This window comes from Rhinopithecus bieti, unplaced genomic scaffold (genome assembly GCF_001698545.2).
Source record: "Rhinopithecus bieti isolate Rb0 unplaced genomic scaffold, ASM169854v2 scaffold_39586, whole genome shotgun sequence".
Lineage (NCBI taxonomy): Eukaryota > Metazoa > Chordata > Mammalia > Primates > Cercopithecidae > Rhinopithecus > Rhinopithecus bieti.
In genome coordinates, this window is record NW_016816842.1 from 468,509 (window position 1) to 480,366 (window position 11,858).

At 34.1% G+C, this 11,858-nt stretch overlaps 1 protein-coding gene across 4 annotated transcripts in view; it reads left to right on the forward strand.

The window, feature by feature from the left end:
- Positions 1-11,042, forward strand: part of ZNF148 (zinc finger protein 148) — a 153,399-nt gene extending 142,357 nt beyond the window's left edge. For 2 of the 4 annotated variants that reach the window (XM_017855348.1, XM_017855349.1), the window contains exons 8-9: positions 2,333-2,451; positions 2,717-4,349. In XM_017855348.1, coding sequence (XP_017710837.1) covers positions 2,333-2,451; positions 2,717-4,315 — 1,718 coding nt within the window. In that variant the 3' untranslated portion in view covers positions 4,316-4,349. Of the gene's footprint in view, positions 1-2,332; positions 2,452-2,716 lie in introns of all 4 variants that reach the window. The other 2 variants (XM_017855347.1, XM_017855350.1) reach the window with 2 other exon arrangements.
- Positions 11,043-11,858: the final 816 nt, after the last annotated feature.

The window sequence follows — 11,858 nt, forward strand, 5'->3', positions numbered from 1 at the left end:
TCAAACAGTGCTTATTCTGGAATGGATTGCCTCTTAACTATTATTTCCCATCTCCATCTTTTCATTTCTTTCACTTCCAAACTTCCTTTATAAGTGACTTTCTCTCCCAACTTCCATTGCTTCAGTAGTTAATGCATTCATTAACCCCTTGACCACATGCCTTAACTTTTCGGCCTTCAGTATTTCCTTTCTATAAAGTGAGTGAATTGGTCTGGATTTGTTGTCGTAAGCTATCTTTCTAGTCTCTGAATCTTTGGAACCCTTACTTGGAGCCCCATTGTATAAAAGCTATTCTGTACTAATTTTGGGTGACAAACTTTGAGCCTTTTGCCACATCAGCAGCCGTCCATCTGGACCTCTGGAACTTGAAAGAGCACAGTTCAAAAGCCACTGGAAACCCTTTAGCTCTAAAATTTGGTAGCTCTACAGTAATTACTGAAGTTACATTCCTGAAAGTTTTAAAACAACTTACTTGTTGCCAATTAAATTCTCTTCTTAGACACCATTTCTCCTGCACATTTTATAGTATCTAAACACTTAGAGTACTGTTATTTCCCTCCCCCCACCCCCGCCAACATTTTTTTTCCCTTGGCTTTAATCTCTCTGCTACTCAGCTTAAATTTCAACACTTCCAAGAAACTATTCCAAATCATACTAGCTCATAGTAACATTTTCCCCTTAATAATCCACTGTAATGGTCACCATTTATGCCTTTCACTTGGCACTTAAAAAATATCACAAGGGGCAAGGCACAGTGGCTCATGCCTGTAACCTCAACACTCTGGGAGGGCAAGGCAGGAGAATTGCTTGAGCCTGGAGTTCGAGACAGGCCTTGGGCAACATAGTGAAACACCATCTGTACAAGAAAAAAAATGTTTTTAATTGCATAAGGTACTTTGAACTACATAAATATAATTTAGACCTGGATTCTGAGCTAAAGAAATACAATCTAGTAGAAGAATAGAGATATACAAAATAATTAAATAATTATAATTATGTCAACTCAGTAATTTGAAATTTAAAAAAAGTTTAACTCAATGATTATTGAGTTGAAAGTAATGAGTGCCGTAGGAGAGGTACAGATAGAATTCTGTGGAAACTGAAAGACACCTTTCACCAGGGAGAATAGGACAGAGTATCCCAAAGGAGATGAGTTGGGTCTCAAAGGGAATATAGTATTTGAACACCCAAAGGTGGGCCTTCCTGATCAAAGGAGCAGCGTGAATCAGGGTAAAAGTAGGAAAGCACAAGATGGTAGGTATTTTGGTTTGTCTGAAAGGGTTACAAAGAGAAAGAGTGAAATATAAAGATGTAAAAGTAAATCAAAATAGACATAGTGTTAGTTGTCTTTTTAAAATGTGTGTATCTTGTTTTCCCAATTATGTTATAAACTGAAGACAAGTAGTATGTTTTATATTTTTAACCTCCTACAACAAGGGCTATGGGTAGACTAGTAGTCTTTGGTAAAATTTTTGTTAAATGTTTGAACGGTAGAAACAGTAGTTTCCCCAACAAGCGTTATTCAAGGTAACTTCTTGTCGCACCCTTCTGTTTACTTAGACTGTGGTTTTATCAGTAAAAACTATCCTAGAGCTTTGTAGTAGTGGTTCTTTACGGCTTAGAAATCATTGCTGGGGCCAGTGGCACAATGGATAACATGCCTGACTATGGATCAGAAGATTCTAGGAGTCATTAGGGAATTTTAAAAAATGGGGGTGGGGGTTGTGTGTTGTGTTATATGTCCAATTAACAATACTCCGTTTAATTCATTCCCTAAATGACATAGGAAGTGCTGGCTTGAGTTGAGGAAAAGAATAAGTATAAACAAACTTAAGACTCTAAGTTCTTTTTATATTTTATTAAATTAGATTTTTAAGGATGTTTTCAGGATTCAGATTTTATTTAACCACAAACATTTTAAAAAAAGAAATTGAGTTAAAAAGCTGTGCCCAGGAATTGTGTTGTACTGTGCCTGGGTAACTTTTTTTTTTTAGTGTTACACAATATTTTATATTATTGAAAAAAAGATTAGAAACATCAGCTAGTCTGTTCATATTGCTATAAATTCCTGGCACTGCTGTTCTCCTTGGAAAGAGTATATTACATATGCATATAACAAAAAGACAGGAAAATGGACTGTGCCTGTATTCATCCTTTTCTTTCCAATAGCATATGCTAATCCTTTTCATTTTTATAAAGCAAAATATATTTGACAAATGAAATTGGAAGTTATAACTTTCAAAAGCCATTTATTCTTAGAGATTCTTATGGCAAGGCAATTCATTATTTTACAATATTTGTTTTGTTTTAAACTTTCTATATTATGTGCTAGGTGAAAAACCATTTCGCTGTGATGAATGTGGTATGAGATTTATACAAAAATATCATATGGAAAGGCATAAGAGAACTCATAGTGGAGAAAAACCTTACCAGTGTGAATACTGTTTACAGGTAAGAGAGATGGCTTGAAATTCTTCTATTGTAATTAAATTATACAATAATTATAAATTAGATTAGAAAATATTACTACTTAGAACTATTTGAGGGGCCTTCTAACTTATGGATTAGATTTATAATAGAAAATTGGCTCAGTGAGTTTGTTTCGAATTATGTATGTTATCGCATTAATATATCTTTATATTAATTGTTTTGTTTCACTTTTTCTTTTCTTGGTTGACCAAAAACACAACCCACTGCCATCCTCCGAATTCAACAGTATTTTTCCAGAACAGATCGTGTATTGAAACATAAACGTATGTGCCATGAAAATCATGACAAAAAACTAAATAGATGTGCCATCAAAGGTGGCCTTCTGACACCTGAGGAAGATTCTGGCTTTTCTACGTCACCAAAAGACAACTCACTGCCAAAAAAGAAAAGGCAGAAAACGGAGAAAAAATCATCTGGAATGGACAAAGAGAGTGCTTTGGACAAATCTGACCTGAAAAAAGACAAAAATGATTACTTGCCTCTTTATTCTTCAAGTACTAAAGTAAAAGATGAATATATGGTTGCAGAATATGCTGTTGAAATGCCACATTCTTCAGTTGGGGGCTCTCATTTAGAAGATGCGTCAGGAGAAATACACCCACCTAAGTTAGTTCTCAAAAAAATTAATAGTAAGAGAAGTCTGAAACAGCCACTGGAGCAAAATCAAACAATTTCACCTTTATCCACATATGAAGAGAGCAAAGTTTCAAAGTATGCTTTTGAACTTGTGGATAAACAGGCTTTACTGGACTCAGAAGGCAATGCTGACATTGATCAGGTTGATAATTTGCAGGAGGGGCCCAGTAAACCTGTGCATAGTAGTACTAATTATGATGATGCCATGCAGTTTTTGAAGAAGAAGCGGTATCTTCAAGCAGCAAGTAACAACAGCAGGGAATATGCGCTGAATGTGGGTACCATAGCTTCTCAGCCTTCTGTAACACAAGCAGCTGTGGCAAGTGTCATTGATGAAAGTACCACGGCATCCATATTAGAGTCACAGGCACTGAATGTGGAGATTAAGAGTAATCATGACAAAAATGTTATTCCAGATGAGGTACTGCAGACTCTGTTGGATCATTATTCCCACAAAGCTAATGGACAGCATGAGATATCCTTCAGTGTTGCAGATACTGAAGTGACTTCTAGCATATCAATAAATTCTTCAGAAGTACCAGAGGTCACCCCGTCAGAGAATGTTGGATCAAGCTCCCAAGCATCCTCATCAGATAAAGCCAACATGTTGCAGGAATACTCCAAGTTTCTGCAGCAGGCTTTGGACAGAACTAGCCAAAATGATGCCTATTTGAATAGCCCGAGCCTTAACTTTGTGACTGATAACCAGACCCTCCCAAATCAGCCAGCATTCTCTTCCATAGACAAGCAGGTCTATGCCACCATGCCCATCAATAGCTTTCGATCAGGAATGAATTCTCCACTAAGAACAACTCCAGATAAGTCCCATTTTGGACTAATAGTTGGTGATTCACAGCACTCATTTCCCTTTTCAGGTGATGAGACAAACCATGCTTCTGCCACATCAACACAGGACTTTTTGGATCAAGTGACTTCTCAGAAGAAAGCTGAGGCCCAGCCTGTCCACCAAGCTTACCAAATGAGCTCCTTTGAACAGCCCTTCCGTGCTCCGTATCATGGATCAAGAGCTGGAATAGCTACTCAATTTAGCACTGCCAATGGACAGGTGAACCTTCGGGGACCAGGGACAAGTGCTGAATTTTCAGAATTTCCCTTGGTGAATGTAAATGATAATAGAGCTGGGATGACATCTTCACCTGATGCCACAACTGGCCAGACTTTTGGCTAAAAAAAAAAAAAAAAAAAAAAAAAAAAAAAAAAAAGTGTAAATAATACTGGCACTTTAGAACAGATTAATCAAGAGTGGGGTTACTCTGTGTAAATGGAGTGCTGTACAGATTTAAGAGCAATGCGTAATAACAAGTTAAGCTGATATGAATAGCAAGATAATCCAATAACTGCATTTCGTTTGGTTAGTCAGCATTCTTTGAACTGCCTTACATGTTGTCACCTTTATAGAAGCAATGCATTACTTGTTTTAGATCAGAAACTTGCTATTCCACCCACACCAAGTTAAAAAGGAAAAAAAAAAAAAGACTTTCGCACAATTGTTTCCTAACTGATAACATTGTACATTCTTAGGAGATTAGTAATTGTGTGAAATTTACTCATACTCTTTCTAAGTTTTTCAGCATAGTCATTGCACTTCAGCAGGGAATCTGAGTATACTTTACAGACAGAGTGAACTTAAAAAGTTTAATGTCAAGAGATTATGGCTTAAATAAATTAGTGTGTCCTATAGGGGAAAAAAACCAAGAAACCACCTTTTAAAAGAATGATAATGCCATATACCCTTGATTTTCATTTTGCATTATATTGACATGTGTTTTTTTGAAGAAAAAAAGTAATAAAATCTGATAGTCTAAGACTCCACTATTTAAAAGCCTAATTACTTTAAAATATGCATACTTTCAAAACTTTTACCAAAACACACAACTGTTGAAGCAGTCACTTCTCTATGGAAGTATGCATATTGGTGTCAGTTTCTTTGTACAGTTGTACCTAGATATTTTTTATGATTTTTCATGTGCAGGTATCAAGGTTTTGAAGTTTTAGTAAAAAAAATTCTGTAGATTACATTCCCAAGAACATAATGCTTACACAAAATGTATATTCCACGTTTTAAAGCTTAATTGTATTTTACTTTACATATACACTTCAGTTAACATAGAGCACTTAGAATCTATTTGGTATTTTGATTTCTCAAAGTAAAAAACAAATTAGATTTTAGGTTTGATATGGTTGTGTCATAATCATCTCATAATTGACAATTTTAACTTTTGGCAATAAAAAGAAATTGGGATATCTTTGAACTGTAAAACCTGGTTTAATCTTTTTCTTTCTAGACTCTTGATAGATTGGATAATTAAACAGCATCCAGAGAAACTAAAGAAATGGGCATTTTAATTGCTTATTTTATCTTGAGTTACTTTTTAATGAACACTGCTCATTACAACTTTACAAACCAAAAGTGTTTACTAATTCCAGTAACTACCATTTCTTTTCAGCTAGATGAGTGATCGGAAAATTTTTGTTGCGTTTCAAAATCTAAATAAACTACAGACTTTATCCTATACCATGAATGTTTTTTTTTAATACTCTGTCTTAAAATAATACAGCATGGTACAATAAATAGTGCTTTTATATACACACACACACACACACACTTTTCTGAAGAATGATGGTTTGAGTTATGCGTTGGGCAATTTTGATTTTTGGAAGTTATATTAGTTATTGACTCTTTGTTCCAACTTTTTCATTTTTACATTTTGAATTTCTGCCATCTTCGTCACAATGCACATACTGATTTAGCACCAGTGAAAATCTAAAATTAATACCCTTGGAAAATGGAACTATTCTTAATTTCCATTTTGACTCTTATACTGGCCCTGTAGATGTGCAGTCTTTGTTTCAATATAGAATATGTTATCCATTTAAATTATTTTTGCTTTTATTTAATGTTATCCCAAGACTGTTCTCATAAAGAAAGGGAAGAAATAACTATCCACCCTTAACATCCTTCATTTATTTTGAATATATTGGTGTTTTTATGATAAGGAATATAAATTATATTTAATGTGGTTTCCTCTATACTTTGGTTATTAAGTTTTGCTTGAAATACTAGTTTTCCCATTTGACAGCTTTCTTTGCTGCCAAAGTTTTCAAGAATTTTAGACTTCTTTGAAGTAAATATTTAAGTTCTGCCATTATTGACTCTTAAGATTGTGTGTGTTGTGCATTACATAATTACAAAAAGGCTTCATTCAGGTGATATGTTAAAAATGGAACTGTGCTCACCCTAGATAGGCATTGGTATTTTTCTCATAGTACTTTTGATGAGAGTAGGCATTTATTTCTTGAGTTGTTTTGGAGCCTCATCAAAAATTTTGTTCCATGGAGAACTTGATGTAATTTTGATACAGTGTAGAGGTTTTTTCAGTTGTTTTAACATCACCAGCACAGTTTTTAGGATGTGACTCTTGCTGAGCACTTAGGGTAAGCTTGGGAAGGAAGGCCTTTGAAAATGGTAGTTATGCAAGCAGACTTTCAGGTGTTGCATTCCTGTTTTCACACATTTCTTTAAATCTACATAATGGCAGACTTTTCTACCAGGTTACAAGCATTTTTTAGATAAGTGATACTCAGCTAGCATAACTTACTGACTTACCATTTATGTATAGTCATCACTCTCTTACTGTGAAATTCCAAATGCCTACCAGAGTTACCTTGTTCTATCATAATATGATAAACATCTCAACAGTTTTGGGTTTCCCCACTTTGGTTCAGAAGGTTATTTAATTTCTATCTGGGCATTAATGGAGAAAATAAGTAGCCTTGTGTGCTGCTTTAGATTGAAACATGGAGGATATGAGATACTATTTTGCAATTCATGTTTCTCATTTCTCAAAGTGAGCACATTGTTCTATAAAAACATGCTGGTACACCCTTAAACTTTTGATCAATCTGAGTGAGGTGTGCTTTTCCTCTTGGGACCTACTCTCACGTTTGAAGATTGGAAACATCACGTTAGATGAGGTAATATCTCTTGAACATCTTCTAAAGGGTTTTTTAAAACCTTATTGCACACATATTTGTTTTGAGTAAGTGGCTCTTAAATGTTTTGGGTCTACATGCAAATGTGGTACTTGATAAGGTAGGAATCCATCTTCGTAGCTGTGACTGAGGGTGCCAGCCATCAGTCAGGTCATTTTTATATCAAGAGGCAGAAGGCAGTTATGTCAAAAATTGTGCTCAGGGCAGGATTTCCTTTCCACAGAGGAGAGACACTTGCAGAGTGCCAGCTAGGTTAGATCTTTTGCCACTTCTTTCATTTGATTAATTTGGGTTTTTAAAAGGGCTGTTTAAAAAAAAAAAAAAAAGAAAAGAAAAAAAAAAAAAGGCCGGGCCGGGAAACTTTAAAAAGTAGGCATAGCTGTAAGTACTGCATTCTTAAGACTTAGAACATTTTAAACTAGAACTCATTTTTTTCACAGTATATTTACTTGAAGAAGCACTATAATAATCAGAAATATTTTGAGTCTGAAATTTAATTTAAAACCTTTTCCGTTTCAAATTGCTTTATTTCAGGGAAATAATTTTCCAGTTGTTTTGCTATATTCTGCAAATAAAAACCGTGTTTCCTTTTTTCACTTAAACTTTGGTAGGAAACAAACTGAAGCAGACAAACATTTCTTGTTATGTTTGTTGCTTTCTTTAATCCAATGGATAAAAAAGTAAAACCCTGTAAACATTATTTTATTTTTTTATGCAATACCATGCTGTAAATATGGTTCATCAAATAAGGATGTACCTATGATTGAATCTTTAATTCTGCACAGTTAGAGTTTATATATAAACGTGTCTTGACAATCAAGGACTTTTATGTGAGTCTTCCTTTATGATGTTTATTAATGTTATGCATTCCATTTGTTTTGAAGTGAGTACCAATGTGCTAATTTGTATTGTCTGAAAGTATGTAATGTTTTACAGCTTGTTTTAAGAATCTGTAAATATGTACAAACAAATCACAGTACTGCTTTATGTTAGAAGGCATATGATGTTGTACTGTATGTAAGCAATAATACATAGCAGTGCTAACTTTACAAGTAGCATCAGGAAAGTTCTAAAAACATTTCAGAGTTATTAATTATCCTTATTTCATTTAATAATGATTATCTTTAATCAGTTTTTATAAGCAAATTCCATTGTTCCTCCTATTGGAACGTAACACTGTTTACACAGCATAATTGAAGTTGCAGGGGAGACAGGCTAAATCTGACTTCATCTGTACTCACTTTCACTAAGCATTGAATGGCCTTACCACTCTTCTGCAAGATGGAGGAAGACCGCAAAACTTAGTGCCCATCACACTGAAGGAAGGGATGTGGTTTTTTTTCCTGCTTCTGTACTGCTACCTAACTTTGTGATTTGCTTTGGATTTTAATATTTGTTTCTGTTTTAGATTCAAGCCCGTAAGTTTTGAGGTGACTTCAGCTCCATTGTGAAATAGATAGTTCTCTTCATATTTCATAACTACATTTCAATAATTCTAAACTTTCTACATTGATTTTTAGATACTTATTTTTCAAGCTTGATTTCTCAGCTGATCAGATGAATTTATTCAACTTCAATACAAAGAAAGACAAACCTATTATAGTTTCAAGTGAGTAGATATTATACTGTACAGAACAGCTATTTGAACACACACATCACTGCTTTAGAAATAAAACCGCCAATTTATAAATGTATATGACCTACATTTTATAGGAAAAAAATGTTTTTAAATGCTAGTCATTTATATAATGTGCTTTGAAGGATTTGCTAGTCCACTTCTGTCACTTTTTAGTACACTGGTATCTTTTATATGTAATGTATGCTTTTTATTATTGTAGCAAAGCATTTCAGTAGAAAGAATTTTGCAACAATATGGGGGAAATTTTTCATTGTTGGATTTGAATTATACTGGATTTTATCTGTGTAGTCTTACTTGTCTTTATTTTAATGCTGTCTGAAGGGAACTTGGTATCCAAATAAAGCAGGTAACCTCATTTTACTTCAAGGGCATACTGTGTAGTGCTGAATTTAATCTGAAAATCTGATGATTTTGAAAAGAAAAACAAGTTTATAAACATTGTACAGAAGAAATTAAATGTGTGATGGAAATCCTGATGGTGGAGCACGTTGAATTTTCTGATATATAGTGTTATTTTCCTGGGATCCCCTATGCCTTCTTTGTATTTCAACTAATAAAAGAAAAACCCTGTCATTAAAACTGGTAAGATAATAGGATATTCTGATTATACAGTATTACTATTCCTATCCCATTTTCTGACCTTTTCTCAATCACTGTAAATTTTTATTTTCTATTTCCTATTGATAATTAAATATGTACATAATATAGACACTGTTGTATAGAACTGAATGAATTGGGTTGCTATGCTTGAGTGGGTAGTGAAATGGAAATATTTGATGAATACTTAGAGTTCCTAAAATGCCAGAGCAAATTTTCAAGGGAAAGGGGGCATCGTGTGTCTTGGGAAGGTTGCGTCAGGTTGTTTTCTTCAACTCCCTAAGAAATTATTGTGAAGGACTCAACTGCAAACTCGGGATCAGATACAAAATGGGTCTTTCCTTCCCCTCTCCCACAAAAAATAGGAGCACTAAATTTTAAAATCTACTCAGGTGACAATTGCTTTGCAATGAAACTTATCACATTGAAATTTTCACTGTTAAATAAAAGATATTTGTGATATTTTTAAATACAAACTTTTGCATCAGTAGTCAGCATCCTGACACAATTGAAATTTGGTAAGTCGATATATTTTAAAATATTTTGCTCTCCAAATAGAATTGTTTTTAAACAATTGGGAGGATTTTTTGTTTCTTTAAATCTATTTTAATTGTCATTGTAAAAACAAAATCTTGCTTGACCCTATATTATGCCATGAATGAATTGCTGAGCCTTTATGATACAGTGAAAGCTTGTTTCATGCATAGTCATGGAACATAGAGATGTTCTTTAAACTGACCTATTGATAAGAGGTTTAATGAGTTTCACGGCTTTCAACACTATTGTCATATAGTTATCTTTGCCATTTGGAGTTTATAAAACCATTTTATGTATTGTGATACTAAAGGAAGTTGTTTTGCTTTACTTTAAATTGAATTATCAGACTAATATTTGCAAATTCTGCATTTTAAATGTGGACACTGGCTGTTTGAAAAATAAAAAAATATAGAATACAGTTTTATGGATAATTTTCGAGCTGAATTTTTCACAATATTCTGAACCAAATAACGAATGGTAAATATGCAAAATCATGGTGCATAGATTTAACAGTAAAGAGAAAAGTATGTCTGTGTGGAATTAACAGTTACACAAATTGGGTAACAATTATCAGGGCCTTTATTATAGCTTTGTGTGGAATGTTATTTATTAGACAGTTCTAAAATGCAAGAGTCAAATGTTACTGTCATTGAATATTTTAGACTTGAAACGTGTTTATCATAGGGCTAAGAAAATATGTGGTTTTTTCTTTACAGATAAGATTCTGTTAACCCACTATCAGCATATGTGGGATTTCTTTTCTTTTTTCTTTCATTAGTGGAGATTTGTTTTCATCCATCTACCACCTTGCCAGTACCCTAGCTTGTGACCAGCGGGATGCATTGTAAGAAAGTTGTCTGCAGTTAGGAGTGCAGTCTGGGTCCATGGAACAAATTTAAACTAATTGGCCCTTGCAATGATCAGTCCTAGGACCCTGGCCTTATTAGCATGGTGCTTTAACCAATTGTACATAATAATACCACTGATAGTCTACTAATGCATTTCCTAGATCCCAGTTTTTCTTGAATGATTAGAAATGGTGGGGAGAGGGGTGGGGAGATACTCTACATGATACTTCTCCAGTCTTCTAAAGATTATAAGAAAAAATAAAAAATTGAAGTCACTTGAATTAATGTGTTGTCATTGAGTCTTACTTGACAATTTATCACACACAAAGTGAGTATGAAGATTTTTCTGATTATATGTTTGGATTGAATTTAAAAAATTTTTTTCAGAGTGCTGGTTGTTCTGTTTTCTTTCTTCTCTGGTGAACCTGATAGGATATAAATTATATTCATATGATGCATAAAGAATAAATAGAGGTGAAAAGTTTCAAGTGAACTAAAGCTAAAATTTGGGTCTCATAATTTTCATTTTTTTGTCATTTTCAAGTGTAATTAAAAGGAACATTTTACCCAGACACTCACACAGCTGCATATGCGTATGTGTAAGAGCTGGGATGTGAAATGTGATACTGTAAATTAGAATGACATCTCAAAGTGATTTTCAAGTGACTGGGAAAACTCAGGTTTAGAAATGGACTTGAATTGTTAGAGAACATTTGAGCATTTACATATTTACCCACTAATACAGGTGAACTTTTTATTTATTTATTTATTTATTTTTATTATACTTTAAGTTCTAGGGTACATGTGCATAATGTGCAGGTTTGTTACATATGTATACCTGTGCCATGTTGGTGTGCTGCACCCATCAACTCGTCAGCACCCATCAATTCATTTATATCATGTATAACTCCCCAATGCAATCCCTCCACCCTCCCCATGATAGGCCCCAGTGTGTGATGTTCCCCTTCCCGAGTCCAAGTGATCTCATTGTTCAGTTCCCACCTATGAGTGAGAACATGCGGTGTTTGGTTTTCTGTTCTTGTGATAGTTTGCTAAGAATGATGGTTTCCAGCTGCATCCATGTCCCTACAAAGGAC